Genomic DNA, 19,769 nt, shown 5'->3' on the forward strand with positions numbered 1-19,769 from the left:
CATATCTGACATTTCGAAATTTTTTAAGCATTTATAAATTAAATTGCTACTGAGATATAATGTGTTATTAATCTGTTCTGAAAACTCACATTGGGAATCAACAGATAAATGGAACTTTGGCACGTACAAGGGATATCAATTGTTCATTTTCTCAGAATGATTTCATTATTTTGATGAAAAATGTATAAGATATGATTTGGTTTAATAGAAATACACCGCTATGACACACGAGAAGCAGTCAATTCTATATTAGCAATGCTGTGACATTCGTCTCAACACGTTTATTTATTTAAAGCAAAAACAAACTGTAATTACAATACAGGCGTGTTCTTGTTATCTGAGTCTAGCAGTTTTCCTCCTCAGTGCCATAAACCGAAGAGTTGTATTTCAATCAATTCTTTTCAATTTTTGAAAAATAAAAATCCAGTTTCCTGCCTTCCTCATTCGTGATTTTCGTTTCCTGCTTCTATTCACTAATTGCAATTTGATAGGACTTTTAATTTTAGATAGAACGTACTATCAGCATGTTTTTATTAGTTATTACAGAAGGTGAGCCCAATGAGGATATCAGTGTTATTAATAGGACTGGTTGCGCAATGTAAGGCACCCAGTTTGAAATTTACATCATTCATTGCTCTCGGAAATAACTAAAAAATCAGAACACTATTCTATAAAAGCTTGTTTAAACATTTTTCACTGGAATTCACTTCTTTGCAGGATTTAGTCTTCTTTGAATTTCAGTCATTTTCTCCATATAAGCAGCTAACACAATGTGCTGTAGATAAAGTATAAAGTTTTCCTTTTTTCAAGTGAAAATTTTCTTTAAATGGTAATCCCATCAAGTGTGTGTAAATTTGAAAAAACAAAAACAAAAACAATTGATATTGCCATCATGCCTTTTGGACCACGTCCAACGACTACTGACATTGCCTCCAAAGACAGACTCTAACAGCGCCTTTTTTACTTTTATATGGGAGGAAAAAATGAAAAAATGAACTTTCACCAATTTCCCGTCATTACCAGGTTAGTAAGATTGTTTTCAATAATACAACTCAGGATGAGGCACGCTTTCAGTTTAAAAAATCAAAGTATGACAAAAACCATTGCCCTCGTTTTTTAAGATTCGGAATTTTATCTTCGACTATACCAAGTGGGACTGCTTTCCACAAATGATGCTTTACTGCTCATACAGGACATTTTTCCTCATGCAGGCTAAATAAGATTGGTAGTGACAGAGGGTACTAAGCAAATCTAAAGATACAAATAGATGTGAAGATCAAGCTGGGCAGTCGGTAATCTTTTGTACACCAGACGTCAGGTTTTATTTCATTTGTAAAATCATTTTATCCTAGTCCAAGTCTGACATGTTACGTTACATAAGCTGTCTGTATGTTATATAAGCTGTAAGTTACTGGTGAATGTTTGAATGTTGAACAGCAAAGTGATCGTTCTGATTCATCCAGTGATATTAAACTAAGATAATGAAAACTTATCAAGACATTCAGCGTCGGTTACAACTCAAAATTAGTTCACCTGAAGAAAGCCTCGTGATATGTCGAGACGACGTGATCTCTTGTTTCAACGTTAGATCCTGTATTAGAATAAATTGACATCAACATTTAATACCCGTTGACGTCACTACACGTTTCCTTTTTAATAAATGAAACTAATCTAATGCTGAAATCTGGTTGCGTTTCCTTTCACATGTAAAATCAAACATGACATCCCCCAGATCGCGTGTTGTAATAAGTTTTATTCAAAACCGCGTAAAATAAAGAAGCGTCAATGCAGTCGTTGTTGTTTTCTACCTGTGAGGTACCAGGCAATATATAGCCTAGTTGAACAACACGTTTAATGCCGTATTTGGCCATCAAATGAAATAACATGAAACAAAGAGGTAATTTATAAAAACAATTTTATGAAAATCGTGTAGTTGGTAAGCTCCAATAACAATGTTTAACGTACACTTACATTTTCTGTGCGTACACCGTAAGTTTGTCCAACTCTTTTGTATAACGATTATACCTTAGATAAACAATATTTACCACGACAGAGTTCAACTTTCACAAGGTGTTTTGACTTGGATTCTCTCTTGTTTATAAATAATGAGTATACGCGACTTTAAACCTCTTCTCTGTTGTTCCACTCACCGGAAGTCACCAGGTCAGAATATAAACTTAAACATAAAACGCACATCATTTTAATTAGAGAAATTAATGAAAAAAATGACATAACAACATATTTACTGTATTCTGTCTGTTAATAGACAGGCGACTGAAGGCGTGTTTTAAGTAATGAAAACAATTGATACAGCCCAATAGCGGCTGGTTCGACTGGTGATTGGTCGTAAATCAATTTTCTAGTATTATTAATATTGCTATGCATCCTAGGCCCCATTCAGAATAACCAGTACGAGGGCCAAACATGGCCCACTTGAATACTTCCCTATGGGATATCTATTCAGTGTCTATTAGCGGATAAGAATGCAATCTTTTTAGTGGGTCGCCATATTTGACCCTCGGACTAGTTAGTACCCTATTCGGCCCTATACTCTCTGGGTACCAATGCAATATATACACAATACAAAAGGTGTAAATCACAATAAGAATATATCAATGTATACAAAGTTATGTATATGATTTAAAATGTGCTCTGACGTATATGTATATAACATCTCGAGCCAGTTTGTTATATGGCTGATGTCCTTAATTTCAGTTTCAGTTTCGTTTTCCAAGTGACCACACATGTTCACGGCCTTTGGTCACCATTAGGGACTTTCCGGCGTCCTCTGCCAGTTACAATATCACTTCAAGCTATATCACATTTAATCTGAAACTCTAATCTTTAATTTTCTCTTCGACATGTTATGCATTGGACACATTCATACACGACTTCCCTCACACGAATCATTGGGAAACTTCAAGTTGACGCTCCGGTAGCTTCGGAAAGAGCCTCCGCCGCGGGGGATGCTTACCTCTCCCGGTTCATAATTAAACCTAAAGAACGGCAAATAGTTCTTCACAAATTTCAAAACCATGTGCTTCATTGTCCGTCGGAACGATCTGTTGATGATGCAGTAGAGGATGAAGTTGATGGAGAAGTTGACTGACTGCATAAAGTTTGTGATGACTTCTACGGACATGTAGGCATGGCTGAATTGTAGCGTACTGTCCAGCAGGACTACCTGTTTGATGAGTTCGGAGGGCGCCACGAGAGTGAGAAACAAAATCACAATGATGATCAACGTGAGGGTTATCTTGTTGTTCGATTCCTTCACGTGTTTTCCGTCTTTATAGCCACCGTACTGCCTTCTGAGGACGGTGGATTTCCTAATCCCCCGCACGAGACACACGTTCGCGTACACCAGTATAACAAGCGGCAGCAAGTTGCCAAAGATTGCCCAAACACCTCTGTATGCTTGGTCGAATGTGTCGGAAAAAATTATTTGTTGGTCCAGTCTAAAGTATGTAACATTACCCGGGCATTCTACAGTCTGTATAGTGTACCTCCAAAACACTGGAATGTTAAAAAGGACAGAGAAAAGATAAATAAGACCGATCGTGAGGCGGGTCCCTTTCATGCTGAGCATATATCTCGATTTTAAAGGGTGGCAAATGGCCACGTATCTTTCCACTGCGAAAACGACGGTCACCCAAGTGCTCGTCATGATGAATATGTTGATGACCGCGGCACAGTTTTGAGTGTAGTACAACAGGAATCCCTTCTTTTCGAAGACCATCTCCAGTGGCACGAAAGTGGTCATGAAGGCAGAGATACAGAAGAGCAAGTCGGAGCTGGCGAGAGCGATGAGGTAAATGCTTGCAGCCTGCTCCATTTTCATTAGAGACGTTTGCAAGCGTTTCTGATTGAGCACCGCCAAATTTAAGACGTTTCCCAAGAAACCAAACACGCAGATCATCGGCAATCCAAAATGGTAGAAGATGTGGTATATCTGCTCGTACACTCGCACCTCCAGTGTTTTGTTCTGGTCTATACTGTCCGACATGTTCGATATGTTCCCGCATGGCATTTTGAATAGCGGAGTTCTAACAGACGTCGCCAAATACCATCCATCCGAGTGGACGGACCATTTTGCTAACAAAGTTGAAGTAAATTCACGCCAACCTTACGTTTGCTTTACAAAAAAAGCCCTTATTAACGTTTTGGTATGCAGGTTTCAAAAACCAGTTCGACCAAGGGATAAAACACAACGCAGAAGTGTCCACTTCCTCATATCTAGTGAGTATCACGCCTAAGGTCTCGTGGAATTTAAACCTGCGCAAAAGCTAGTGTCAAATGATTCTCCCCTTTTAATCCGACCATTTCTTTGGATCTCTCCCAACTGAGGATATTCAATCCCACATATTCGCCTGTTATGACACACCGTTGTCAGGAAGAGGATTGGATGATTCCTGTGTTTAATGAGCAATTTTCATGTCAAACGTATCATTTGCGACAACGTATACTGCAGGTAGTGAGGGATACACCTAGCAATAATATGCTCGTGTTCCTAAATTAATCAAGTCGATGAATTATTTTTTGTGGTTAAAAATATTCTAAAATTCCAGACAATCGTGCTAATCTTTTGCAATCCTATCCTTCTTTTAGCAGAAGAATATCATTTTCTTTTCTTTTCCTTCGAGGGGTGGATGACAGCCGACTTCAATGTGTCTTAGCTTTTTGTCCTTGGCAATCGTTCGAAAAGTAACATCAGATTTCGCTGAAAGACAAAAGATACAGATTTGCCATTATTTCATTGCGTCACACCACTTACAGCGTGAGGATTGTCACTGCGACAGTAAAAAAGTTAAAAAAAAAATAAATAAAGGCACATTTAAAGACTTAACAAAGAATTGATTGTATGATAAAGCGAGTCAACATAGTTTAAATCGATCTTTTATACATTTCCTTTTTTAACCAACAAAGTTTTTTTAAATTAAACAAGAAATTGCCGAATAAAACATTGTTTTAGTGTTTCCTAGCACGATTAAATAAGAAACAATACAAGGATCAAAACTTCCCTAAACACAGTAGATTTTTTTCATTTCATTTTTTTAAATGAAGTCAACCTGCAATCGAATGGAAGTTCTTGTAAATAACATATAATGTACATTTCCTGCCTCCTTCTTGAGTAGCATTTTTCTTATTATTTCAAAGAAATTTGTAATTGATTGTAATGATTTCTAAGAAATAGGTAACGTGAGAGGATTTTTTCCCTTTCACTGACACCTTAACCAGGACGAAACTCCATTAAGACAAACCCTTTAGATTAAAACATAACATGGGATTTAAACATAGCATATGGTGCTTTTTTTCCCTGAAATTTGATTTTAATTGAAAAGGGATAATCGCAGCGGTAGGCAGTGTAATGTATGACGTCAGAGCTAGATCCACGAAGTATAGAATAACATGCAAAGTAGCTCGTCGCCTTGCTTTGAAAATGCACTACGCACAGAATTGGGACCAGTATAATTTCAATGCGATTCTTTCTTATTGAGACACATTGGGATTTGCCTTTTATTTCAGCCGAGGAGACAGCAGAATCAATAAGCCATGATACGTGCCTGGATGCTTTGTTTGCAAAATGTCTTTTGAAAATATGCGGTGCTGTTTTTTATATATTTGTTTTTAAACAGAGGGCGGTCTCCCCAAGCTTCACGTGGAGCAAGAATTGTGGTATTGTGGTACAGCTTATCAGGCGGGACTGGCATAATGGATACACCTGAAAACCATATATTTAGGGTCTATTTTTAAAAAAAGTCTGCAAAATTTTTGTGTCTTAGACCTTACACACACACACACACACACACACACACACTAAAAGTCTGCTCCGTCGTTTTTGGCTCTTTTGACCGAGGCCCTCAGAGCACAAGTACATTTATTGTAAGCCAATCTGTTTTAGAAGATCTCAGACCAACATCACAAAATAATCGTTCTGTAGTAGGTTATCTGATTTAAGCAGTCTCAGCTTAGACCGAGATATTTTGAGTGAAACAGGCATCGGAGGCACAGTAATAGGCTGGTAAGGGTAGTGACGTCACGTGCAATAGGTCTAGAGGCCCGGGTGACCCGAGTTATTGCGAGCCGGCCTCCAGTGAGGGCACACTGCATTTCAATGACCTTTTTGTCGGACGGCCTTCTCGTCGGCCAGCCAAGTCCAAGTTAAAGATCCCCAGAAACTTGGCACCTGTTGTCTTCTTTTGAAGCGCAAACCATTTAGAGGTTAAACCAAGGTATTGAAAGGTTCAGGGTCGCGTTTTTTGCGTGACGCGGCTGTTAACTCTATAAAAATGAAGCTGCGAAGCGCGTCAAGTTGACTGTATGGGTGAACTTGAATGCTCCCAATGGTACTAAGAAAGACTCAAACTGTGCCAATAGCAAGGGCAGTCAGTTTCATAGCATTCTAAAATACACAAAGAATGTAAAACTTTCATCCAATTGGAGGCTGCAGTTCTGGAAGCAAGGATTTTTGTGTTCATCATTGTGTTCACTTATGAAAGGTCTTGTTACTTCGCACGCGGGCTTTCTGTGTGTGTGTGTGCGCACGTGCGCGTGTGTGACCCTCATTGTTTTGTCACATATTCACCAGTGGTCCATTAAAATACTCATGTTCTTATACCGTTATCAATATCACACCGACGTCAACCCTGACTAAGTGTGCCAAAGTAAACCAAGTAGTTCTTCTAAGTTTACATATAATCTTTGGTTGAACCCGAAGTGACAACGTACTTGGAAATATCCCCATGGAACAAGTATCACACCTTATCACCCGAGGCGTGATTTACTTCAATAATTTCATTTTGATATATGTTGTCATCATGTTAAATGTTTACTGCTACTCTGACAAGAACCGAAGCCTTGTCATTTCGGTATTTTAAAGGCAAAGGCAACAAAATAGAAGAAGAAAAAGAAGAAGAAAAAAGAAGAATATATCGTAATCTCTGTTTGCATCTATACCGAGAAAAATTGCAGTTCCTTTTTCGAAGTTATGTTTTTATGCAATTTTCTGTAACTTACGGACCCTCAAAGAAAGTTAATAAGTAACTTTAAATTGAACTCTAAAGACTTACGAAAGTTGATTACCTTTTATGTTACATCCGAATATTGCATTTGACATAAATGAAGATGGTTTTTCATTTGTTCTAGTACAAAATTTATATGAATAAAATAAGTGAAATGACCATAAAATCAAATACAATTATTAGTTCACGGAGATTTAAGTTTATAAGATTATAATGCAGTGATTATATTGACGATGAAATTTACCTGCCGTTTACGAATTGACTTTCCACGGATCACAGGTGAACATTTGCGACCGCTCAGTCGACTGCTTAGTTCGGATTCGACGGTAAGATATCGCCTACATACACTAACTTAAAAAAAAACACCTTTGTCTTCAGTACGTACGTGGACATTTTTTTCGGAGGAAATACTGTCAGGTCGAAGGCATTTGCCAATGTACACGAAAAAGCGAGAAGATTTTACAGGTTTCGAGAATGTGAGAAATATTGAGTTTCCGAGAACACGACCTCTGGTTAACAAGTACGCAATAGCCTTGTAGGTAAACCGTACAAATGCTTTGTCTTACGCACACATGTGACAGCCTGTTTTATTACCTTAGAGCCCTATTACGCAATCACAGGCTGTTGTCTACGTGCTGAAAACGTTTACATGAGATTTCTAAGGAGTTACATTTCTAGTTAACACTGTTGTTACATTCGTGTACTTAATAAATGAAAATGTTATGCTATTGGTAGACATCAATTCCATTGCTTTAGGCCTGGTAAACAACATGATTTTCAATTTATCTGTAATTTTAGAAATGTCATAAACGCGCTATTTCATAATAGCTGGTCCTTCGGAAGACTTGGCAACAATTGTTGTTTGCCCGTCGGAGAATAATTACGATTCTTTAGAATACAACTGATAATAAGAAAAAATGACAGTACAATCTGTAATATGAGGTTGAAAAGAAACCTCTAAGGAATGAGCAAAAATGTTCATTGCTCCAAGGAATGGTTTTCACTAATTTTGTTCAGCGAAACAAATTTCCGACACAGAAATGATTATAATAATTATTACCTTAATACCGCAAACATCCATTGAAACTCGTCGCTTACACATGCGGGGGTATGTAAGGCATTCAACAGACTTCCTCTTAGAAATTATATTGCTGAAATAACACCCATGGGTAATATATATATAGCAATAACGCAAAGGCAAGACGTCATGATAGACCCTGAAAATAATAATTAGACATTCCGTCTTACCAGTTAATCCTATGTTAATTATTCTATAAATCCCATTGGCCATGACCTAACTTTTCTTGACAAAATAAAAAAAAATGAATCAAAGACTAACCTACTGACTAATTCCTTCAACCAACTTGTTACTGTGTTACTAATACTGCAGTTTTGCTAAAATCACCTTATCGTTTTTACATTTGCTAGTGCCTGTTCTTTTTCTTTCTTTCTTTCTTTCTTTCATTTATAACCCTCATAGAACGCAAATCTAACCAATGGAAGGAGATACCTGATTTGCTCCTCTCATAAATCTTTTTTTAATCATTTGTTTTTTTTTGGAATTATTGGCTGCTCTATGTACGTAAGTGATGACAGGCAATACGTGTATCGCAGGATATTGGTTCCCTGCGACCAGGATACTGAATGGAAGCTACGTCAAGAAGGTGCTCTTAGGTTAAAGTTGATTGCGTAATAGGAAATCACCAGCACGAATATATTCGAAAATACTCAAGTTGAACAGAATATATAGCATGTTCTACGGACGGTGGTTTCAAGTAATAAGCTATCCTGCTCTAGAAGCCAATATCCTAAACTCTATTCGCTTCAGTTTGCAGCAATATCGTTAATCGTTCCAGGCACCTTTTCCTTTCCAGGGTATTGTTTCTCCAGTTATCATTATCAAAATGTTATGAACCGTACCATGACTGTTCATGTAAAAATTTAATATCCTTGCATCTACCGTAAGCAGTTTATTAGAAGCAACAGAGAAAAAAAACTCAAATATGTAGAGGAAAGGATTTGATGCGGTTCAACTTAGACACTGAGTGGTACCCATTTCCGCTAATCTAATTACTTGGGCTTGCAATGAATCTAAACTTAATGTTTCCAACAATTCTTTTTTTGGCGCATATTCTTCTTAGAGTTTTGTTTATTACACACTTTGAAATAACCCAATTCTTTAATTTTGAACTTAACTTGCACATATTGCTTTCACTGACATTGCTTAGGGGATGGAGGGAGGGGGGGATTCGTTGGTGTTTGCCTCGTTTTGCTTGCTATTCTTCTTTTAGGGGGAGGAGAAGGGGTAAAGTGGGAACCTCGGTAGTATAGATGGGGGCAGGTGCCTTGTAGCTTAGGCCGCATTCAAACCAGTTGATCCGCGGACTAACAGATCCGCGGATCAAATATGGCCGACCCCCTTGAAAGTCTGATCAATCAGACAAAAAATCCCTAAATAGACACTGAATGGTTTACCCTCGAGGATTACCTTCCAAGTGGGTTTGGCATATTTGATTAGCGGATATTTATGCGAGATAGGGCCATTAACCTTGACCAGTTGTACAATGAAGGTGCCCTGAACTACCATAATTTGTCTGTGTACATCCTTGGCGGAGGTCTGCGCTTTTCGAGTGATATTCTAGTTATCATACACTCTTATTCTATTTTAACGCGCCTCCTTCCATTTCTTTGACTTGTCTGTAAGGAATTGGTTCAAACCCGGGTAGCATGTCTCCAACTTAAATCTCGCCTGCCGGGGTAACTGTCTTACTACAGTATTACTACAGGTCACATGAAGAGAAACTGTGGAAATCGAATACGATGAAAATAAAATAAAAAAATCCCAAATGCTTAGGTAAATTATATACAATTTTGATCAGATTTCCATACACTGCAATGGATTTTTAATTGAATTTCGTCACCAGTGTATTAGCTAGAACAATTTCGTGGCTGATCTTAGAAAGGACCGCCCATATGTTATATCTATACATTATGTGAAAAGGTTTGATTGCAACTAACACATTACTCGTAATCCACCAGCATCTTTTACGAGTATATAAATCAAGAAAAACACGCAGAAAATATTCGCTCATGATTAATTTTATAGTCAGGGCAGGCAAGGCGCTGGTTCATATAACGCCCGTTAGATGTCGCATGTGTATCTCCATTTCATACCCATTGCGTTTTGTAAATTGGCAAGATAAATTTATTTTGAATATATAAGGTTTAGTGGATTAGTTCATTGTTTTATTTGGCTTCGAACTAAGGCAAATGTATATACACGTAATAAATATTAAACCACCGGGTATTTCTCTGTTAGGCCAAACGGTTTTGGAGTGGTACTATTTGTGCTATTCGTGCCGTCACAGGGCGAATATATTTGCTTTACGTATGGTCATTAACTCATAACGGATCGTCGGATCTAGAGAGACAAGTTCAGAGCTAATACTTTCCGATTTTATAAGGCATACGTTGCTTCACACGCAATTATCTTATGTTACGTGAAGAGACCTTAAAAACGCGTTTTATTGGCGAAAAATGCGCTATTGAAGTATACAACAATGGCCTTTTCGATATCTTCCCCCTTATTGCCCTTTCCGAACTTTTCAGTTCAATTAAAACTCTATCTTTAAATATGTGTTTTCCATCACTTTCTTTACGCTTCGTTAGGTGTGAATGAAATCTATTTCCCTCTCCAGTCAATATGGAAATGGTCGCATGACAAGACCTCACAATTCAATCTCTTAAAACTCATACAGTTTGTCTGCTTTCACATTGCATGCGACGGACAAGTTGAATTGTTCGGCGCTTTAAATTAAAGAAAATAAATAATCTACAAATTGCACCATAGTTCAATGACATTTTCCGTAAGCCTTCCACTTGGTGCGGCCTTGAATCAATGCCTATTTGAATCATCTAGTGGTTCAAGTGGTGTCCAGTTTCTGGTTAATAACCTTGTCCCAGACTGTAGGAGCCCCTAATCAGACCAACATCATATTTTCCAACGGGATTTGACCACCAGGGGTCTCTGCAGGTTGTTACAAAATTAAATGAAGCCTTTCATCCAATTGTGTAACAACCTACAGGGACCCCTGGCGGAGGGTAATCACATACCAAAGCATAAAGGCCCACAGGAAACAAAGTGAACACGCTGTCTTAATTCTTAAGGAAGCGTCATCTCACTTTCAATACCTTAATACGCATATATTTTCAGCAGTAGATAAATGCATTTACATCTCTATCGCCCTATTGCAGCTAGATTAATGTTGGATATAAAAACAGTGCTGTGATTGATATATACTCTAACGCAGTCGTTTAATAATGATTCTTATTCATTGATAATAAACATGAATAAAAAAGAACCGCTGTCTACATGTAGACATATGTATAGTCGGAGACGTACTCAAAGCAAAAAGGCGAATGCTGGTCGAAGTGGCGCAAACTAATCCTGATTGTGTGCAATTTAAAGAAAGGCGGCAGTGGATAAGTTTTCTTATGTAGTCCGATATAGTATTTTCTTTTGCATTATCTTCAATTACACTGCATCGGGCTATCGTTCGAAACTGGGATTCCCGGGAATCGAATATTAAAATTCGGTATTCCGCCGGACTACGCAAAAGACGTACCCACAGCCGCCTTTCTTTAGGAATTACCGACTGAATTAAATCCTTCTGTGTGTTCTCTAATTTTCTTCGGCGAATAGGTAAATTGGGTTTCTATAGCCTTGTCCAGGTCTAGATCTATTAGCTAAGTCTTGAACCAGCATTGCGTTCTGATAAAGTGATTGAGAGAAACTGTTTGTTGGCTTGCCTTTCTTGCTGGCAAGTACAAGTACAGAATGTGCCGCGTTTTTGGCTGTTTACTAAACAATGACCTCGCAGCACCTTGCTGGACAATAACTGACCACTGTCCAGCAGCGGCCCAATAAGGTCTTTTCAAAAAGGGATACGGTATATCTCATAGATAAATACGCAAACATTCCATAAACACACTCATTAATACTTTCCTATTAGGGTCCTATGCCCTGGATTTTTCATTGCATGCGCAAAGCATTGATCCTTGAACAGTAAGGAATTCCAATCCATTACCAACATTTACCTGAATTTCATGTTTTATGCCATGGTGCGGAAATCCTGTTAACTAGCTAAGGCACATGGAGATTTTCAAGATTACCAAGAATACTTTGAGGCATATATACGCATTCCCATCCTGGGTAGGTGGAATTAAATTGTCTTTACTTAAAAAATTGGTGTTATTGCATAAATGTCAAGTTCATTTTGTTCTACCTGGATCTGCAGCAGGAAATGAAAAATCAAGTTATTTCCTATACATTTATGTGTCATTGGATTTGATTATTTACAAAAATTCCCAAGTCTCTCCAATAATATCCGCACACTTCTCATTTACCGTCTTATTGAAATACGAACTCCAAAATATTAATTGTTCATCATTGAAGTCCATGCAGGTCCACTAGTGTAAACCAGAGCTAAAGCCAAGGGGGGTCTTTTTTCAGGACTTTAACCTTCTAGCTAGAATGCAATGTTTAAACACAGGTGGTGTTTTTTTTACATAAAAGCGACATCAAAATAATGCATAACTTCCTTGAAGCATAAATTTGGCCCATTTCAAAACAAACAAAGGCGTCATCATGAAGACCTACGGCAGCAAGAAGTCCATGAACAGTTGCATTACCTTGACATGTCAAGAACTGTTGTGATGTTTATCTTGCAGGTGTTCCCCAAGGCAAAGGTAATTAGGCTAAACTATAGCTACCAACATAACATCCTCGCATGATATTTAATATGTCACACTTATTAAAATGGATGTTCTTGGCTCGATTTCAAACGTCTAATGCGTCTGATAAAGTACAAGGTCTGCCATTGCACCTAATCATACGTTGGTAAAACAAAAGCTTTTAGGGTTCATTCCCAATCGAACTATCGGTGTACGTAGATCTATCCAGCTCCGTGGGGACTCTCGCAGAATGCAATCAGATTAAGCGATTAACACGCCTACTGGAAACAAGAAGAGGCGTGTCACTCAATTGATCTGATTGTATTCAGAAGAAGTCCCCGCAGAAATGGATCGATCTCCATAGACCGTAAGTTTCAATGTGAATGGGCCCTAACAGGGGGTCAAGGAGGTGGTCTACGAAATGATATAGGGATATCATTCCCGGGCAGACATGGCAGGCTACGTTACCATTAACCCGGATCCTGGGGGACATTTCGTGTTGTCTGTCAAATGACAAGATCGAGAGACAATTAGTCCAGTTCCTTGTAGAGCTAGGACTATGGGAGACAGACGGCAAGTTGAAGCTAATACCCTCTGTACTTCAGTGTCAATTGCGTGATTTCATTTCTCATTCCTTTCACTTACCCAGGTTGTTTCATAAGCGAATACTAGCACCCAATGACCTGTGATTTCCTGTTGTACAAGAAAGGACCCATTAAACTGATATTCTTTTTAATGAAGAAATCTATACTTATATTACACAGTTTTATGGGTTCATGCCGAATCACGCATGGTTTTGAATCTTCGGAAAACATTGCCCTTAAGGTCATTTCAGTAGGTACCTGTTCAAGAAAGCCAATGTCTGCATTTTGAGCAGTCCGGACAACCGCCTTTTTTAAACGAACACTTATGATCAAGAACAGCTGTATTATAGGTATGTATAAAACGCAAAGTTGAGGCATCTCTGGTGTAAAAAAACAAAAGAAAAGAAAACATTTTTGTCTTAATCTACAATCCCATTTCCACTAAGTTTCTCAGGAAAGTAATGATTCTTGACATCTACAGCCTTGAAGACTATTTTCACTGATTATTTTCACTGATACTGTATTCATGAGAATTCAAGCAGCTAAATACACACACCCAAGGCGTCTTAAGCCATACATGTACATACATGTATATATCCGTAATTTGCGACCAAATTCAAATCACTAGATACATTTTCGCTTTAAGTAAAATACATGATAAACACGAATTAAACTATAGCTATAGACTACACGAAGTAAAAAAGCATAGTGTAAAAGCAATGCTATCAACCTTATTCATTCAGCAAGAGCAAGAAATAAACTGCAATAAATTGAAATAAACCAAAATTAAATACTAAATCACACAAAGCAATGAACTGACCAACAGCGAAATCTGGGGCAAATTGTACAGAGAGGTCCGACTGTGAGCACTTAATGCAATTGAGGCCATTTTAACTGTATGTGCACTAGAAGTTTGGGGTTTGTCCGTATTTTTTAAACGCTTACCTTGGTAATGAATTCTACCACCAATTTCTGTTCACTCTTTATCTAGCTCAATTCTAGGACGCACTACATATATATGTATGGTGGGCCTAGCCCAATTTCACCTGTTCTGGACAGCGCGTATTGAACGCAAATGACCGCTTTGATAGTGCACGAAGGTGTTCTTATATTCATATGATAGCTTTACTTGACCTATCCCAGAGCCCCATGGCTATAACCATATCGGAGCCGGACTTACAAAAATCGTTAACCCGAAAACTGGTCCAAACTTTCAGAACAAAAATTTGGTGTGCTTTAATTCACGATTTTAGTATGTCAGCTAATGAAAATGATGAAACTATTGGTATGAGACACTAGCCATGTCTTTCTAAATTGTTGTACATTAGAGAAGGACATATTCTTCCATTTGATAGGAAGGTCATCTTGATGAAACTAAGCTTTACAACAAACGAGATTTTGCGGGATTTAGTGGAGATCACGTGGTGTGGACATACAGGTAATTGCAGACTGGCAGTGGGCTGGGGCAACGAACAAAAGCCGGCCATACAGTAGTTTATCCACTGATATTTTTGTAGTGTTTTTTTTTCTGTCTACAGTCTACTGTAAAACAGTACGAATTCACCATGTTTTGTCTGTCGATTCTGTATTGGTTTTTTAGGTGACATTCCAGACGCTTACAGCTTCACTCTTATTATAGACCGGATTCTCGCACGACTTCTAGTCTCGAATGACACCAAACAATGCAGAAGACCTCGCTTAAGGCTATCTCATATGATTTTCCTTGAAATTTTCCTAATAAATTTATCTTGGCAAGACAGTAGACAAAGGTTTATAGTCACAAGATTTCAATCACTTTTTGGCCAAAACTTCCTTTGTGAAATAGGTCCCTTGGATTTAAAATCCAAAAGGCCTTTTGCAACTAGATTACTACATGTTGACTTCTTTTGTTAACTGGAGAGCTTGCTCTACAGCATTCTTTTGTTCACTGGAGAACAAGACTTTCAGTAAACAAAAGAAGTCAACATTTCGTCATCTAGGTGCAAAAGGCCTATTGAGTGACTACAAGAGGGTCGACGACCATTAAGTGTTCTAAATAGTTAAATTGCCAGCAGTCCTCACAGGCATCTCATGGCTAATTGTCTATACATGAGATATTTGAGATATTCTGGGCACACAATACAACTTAATGAGCTGAAAGCTTCCTCTCTGAGGAAGGGCAACGAACTTTGGTGCCCGTTAGCAACTGATGATATGCAAACCAAAGAGTATTGTTTTTTTCTTTTCCTTTTTTAAAAATCATTTATGGGGAGAGAGCTTAGAAACTGCTTGAAAGGCGTTTTCATTGTGATGACTCCAGGCGTGTACTACATTACACAATCCAATACTTACTACTTGTACAACATTAAAAAAAACGCTGACTGACGTCTACTGCAACAGATATAATTTTACTCTAATATGGGTGCTATCAATGACTTCTTTGGTTTTTGATTATTCAGTTAAACGCTCCAAAGAATTACTGCGTGAGTTCTCAGGTATCTGAAAAACACCTATGCCGTCACTGTTAAGAAACTATCATTACTGGCAACTCGTTCAAGTATGCAACAGTGATTATTTATAGCAATCGTCTAATATCTAGGACGGAGAATCTCCCTTGCGTTACTTGGATATACTAATGCATTATATCAAAGACTGAAAAGGATGTCAGCTCTAACACTTATCATGACGCAAAGCAAAGAACATGTAACCCGTGAAAATTTATCATACAAGGTGATATCTTCGCAGGTGATCCATCCCGGTTTTATTGAAACGTGAACGTATATTGGAAAAATAATTAAGGTATCATTTCTAGCTTTTTCATCATTTAACACACCTTTGTCTGCAAAAAACAGATGCATGATATGAATAACACGTGGAAGAACTGGTCAGCTACATGGAACAGTCTGGTTGACTGCCTGGCTGGCTGGCTGATGCATGCTGGCCTACCGACTGACTGTGTACCATCTAACAAACCAAATAACTAACATCCAAGTAATCAATTAACTGACTAACCAACACAAATTTACAAAAATAACCCAAATATACATATTTTCTAATATAATGAACTACACGATGAGTGGTCAAACGAGTTTTTCCTTGATAAGAGCTCAGCTAAATGACTGATCGCCTTGTTGAGTGACTCCATGAAAAAAGGGTCCCACGGACCGAGCGAGTAACCATTCTAACTATCAGACTTATCAACCAACTTAATAATGCTAAAGTTACTTCTTTTAATATGCCAAGCAATAACGTAAATAAACGAGAAAAAAAGAAGTAATGGCAAACATTGAAACATGTAGAAAACAATTACTAGTTAAAGAGGCAGAAAAGGAACATGGGGATATTGCTAGCAAAATCAAAGCATAATTTACATGTAGGTCACTTCTTGAACTGCAATGCAGATATGATATCTATTGCAAACTAATATCACTTTGGCAAGTGCACTTTTAATATGAGATAATCAAAGCCAGTGGAAATGATTTCCTTTGAAGAGAGGCAATACAGAGGAGCAGATATTGTAAGGAATTATGGAAAACCCGCTTATCAAAAGCAATTGCAACGGCTTCTCATTACGAGACCAAGATAAAAAGCTAAGCAGTTAAAACTAGTTGGGAATATCTGTTTATAAGAGCAAAAAGTGTATAAAAACTTGGTAAAATCTTAAATTGAGTATACAACCGATGATGAAATAAATCCCGAATATTGTAAAACACTAAATTCTCTTAAGATAAAGCCCAAAGAGTTTGTTGCGATTGCTCTGACACGCAAATATGATAGAAACCACAAGAACCCAAAAACAAAAGCAAAAAATGTTTATTAAAGTCAGCGTTGAAGCCATACATTTTGTCATGCACCATTTCCACTCTAACTTCTTAAACGAAAGAACGGTTATACACGTAAAATATGTTGCCAGAACGTCTAACACTTATAAGTCAAGGTTTTAGTAAATATATCGACATCTGATTGCTTCCCTGGAATGGCTGCCACACCTGAAATTGCCTTGTGACTTTTTAACCCAGCGTTTCGGTCGTATTGAAACTAATTTTGGCGCAAAATGATGGTCATTTCTGGCGATAATGACAATCATCATGCACGTGTCGACTTCCACAACTCAAGCTGTGCTACGATAAGACGACATCATTTTGACATTATTTTGCGGTTACGGTGACATGCTACTTGAGATAATTGCAAAACTGAAATGATTTGCAGCGTGTTATGAAGACAAAGAGGCAGAGTCTCCTCACAGACAAAAAAGACATTTCCAGTCGACAAAATATCTCTTAAAGAAGTGATTTCAATAGAAATGTTGTACGTAGGAGAAAAGAAACTAAATGCCCAACATGATCCAGAACACTGAAAGACAATCCAAAAGTAAAGTGATATAAGCCTTTCCTTGTGACATTTACGTTTGACCTTTCAAGGTGGTTATATAAATGATCGAGTTTCTTACCGTATCCATCAACGACTCATGAGAATCTGAATAACAATTTCCCTTTTGATTTCAAAAGAAATAGTATGCTTTTTTGTGGCAAATACTAGCTATCTGTATTGTATCTTTATTTGTTGCGCATGCGTTGTAGGAACGCGTTTGGCCTAAGGCACAGATTTCCGTAAGCCATTACCAAGCGCTTCTGTCGCGACGATTCCCTAGATGTTTTTGCACACTCCCTTTGGAGATGTTCTTCCAAATCCCACTGAAATAGTTAAAGCTGCCGCAGACATTTGATGCTTTAGTGAACTGCGAGTCGATCTTGCACGAGCCACCGAACATGCATTTATGTAATATCAAATTATTTTCGATCGCGTATTTTTTTGTGAGAGGGTAACTTGGTTCATGTTGACAAAGGTTTTAGTACGTACTCTCCATATCTTTTCCAGTGATCCGTGTATAGCCATGGGGATTGTCCGTGTCCGTGCCTTTCTACGTGGTTTCCGAACCATACAGAATGCGTATCAACGGCCACCTGCCGCTCGTATGTTACGCTGACAAGCAAATTCAATTTGATATCATTTCTGTTTTTTAAAACGATGAGGTCTGGTCATGCGTTCTCGTTGCATTCTCCTTAGACATTTTTTCCCAAATTGGTTGAGATTTAGATGCACGGCTTCCAAGCTTCGTTTTGAACCACATTCTGATTTAATTTCTGCCATTTTTTGTGTGCCTTGTGTGTGCATCAAACAAATTTTGCAATAAGCTGTTGTCAGTCTTTTGAAACCTCCTAGTAGAATATCTTTTAATCATTTCCCTACATAAGATGCATACAATGTTTTTTCATTAAATATCATTCTCTACTAACAAAAATATTCTCATTTGTTCTTTATTCGTTCCCTCAAAGAAGACACTTTATCAATCTTAGGGCGCACTCAGATTCACACAGCGTACTAGCTGGGTCGGACCAGCTCTGCTGTGGATTCTCGCTAAAGAGCAATTAGTGGAATCAGCTTAATCAGCACACGTTAATTACAGTAGCTGCAAGAGTAGGCGTGTCAGACAATAAAGCTGATTCCACCGATCGCACTTTAGCGAAAATCCCCCGCAGAGTTGGACCGACCCAGCTAGTACGATATGTATGTCCGAATGCGGTCCTAGACACAACGTATTCACGGAGAAATAAAATTACATACGTCTTATGGCGCTTAAAATGTTTCATGAAAAGCGGCCACTAGTTAGAAAAGCGTGATATCTAAATCACAGAACCCACGAGAAGCGCTTTTTCTCTGTAGTAATATGTCATTTCGCCTTTATTCAATAAAGTGTCCTTTGTTCTGTAAGTGATAATTTATGTAATACTTTTACTTCTCCTGTCAAATTCAACCTTCTAGACGCACACGGTGTCAGTTGTTGTTTTAGATGCCATATTCACTCCGACCTGGTTTTTGTAAAGTATTCGGTGTATTTACGGGTAGCAATCAATGTTGTTCCTTTCTGACAGCTACTTTATATTGGATAGCGGTTTTTAAGTTGAAATCCATTTTTGGTTTTGATAAAAGACTGTGGGCGAAATGTCATTCATTTGTCATGGAATACTTAGATAAGCATTTAAAACTGGGGAATCAAAACAAAATGTACAACTATAAAGTTAGTTTTTACCATAACTTGATTAAAAGTGGTTTGAAAACGGATTTCTTGACAGTGCATGGTTCGCATTTTAGTAGGGGATGCCATGCTTGCAGGTATTTTAAAAAGTTAAAAACCTTAGAAAAAACTTACCAAAATATGTCGTCTTTTCACTGTCTGTTTACGGAGCTCTACTACTTGTACATGTACATGTAGGAATTGACAGTTTTGCTTAGGACGGTAAAGCACAGTATTTTCATGTTAGTGCATGTATTACAAAAATGGATAGACATCCCTGAAGCTCCGGACTACCCCTGCTCTGATTAAACAAAACATACATAAAACTGATATCAACAAACTCCATCACAATGGCTATAAAAACGACCGGGCGCT

General features: G+C 37.9%; 1 protein-coding gene across 4 annotated transcripts in view; it reads right to left on the bottom strand.

Annotated features, from left to right (window-relative positions):
* Positions 1–1,898: 1,898 nt before the first annotated feature.
* The window catches only part of LOC106151503 (putative G protein-coupled receptor B0563.6), a 44,237-nt gene continuing 26,366 nt past the window's right edge, over positions 1,899–19,769 (bottom strand). For 3 of the 4 annotated variants that reach the window (XM_087010622.1, XM_013524804.2, XM_013524801.2), the window contains exon 2: positions 1,899–4,720. In XM_087010622.1, the coding sequence (XP_086866748.1) occupies positions 2,882–4,030 (1,149 nt within the window). In that variant the 5' untranslated portion in view covers positions 4,031–4,720 and the 3' untranslated portion in view covers positions 1,899–2,881. Of the gene's footprint in view, positions 4,721–14,284; positions 14,432–19,769 lie in introns of those variants that run through there. The other variant, XM_087010623.1, reaches the window with a different exon arrangement.

The sequence above is a fragment of the Lingula anatina genome, chromosome 4, assembly GCF_051362555.1.
Source record: "Lingula anatina isolate TDL-2025a chromosome 4, LinAna3.0, whole genome shotgun sequence".
Taxonomy (NCBI): domain Eukaryota; kingdom Metazoa; phylum Brachiopoda; class Lingulata; order Lingulida; family Lingulidae; genus Lingula; species Lingula anatina.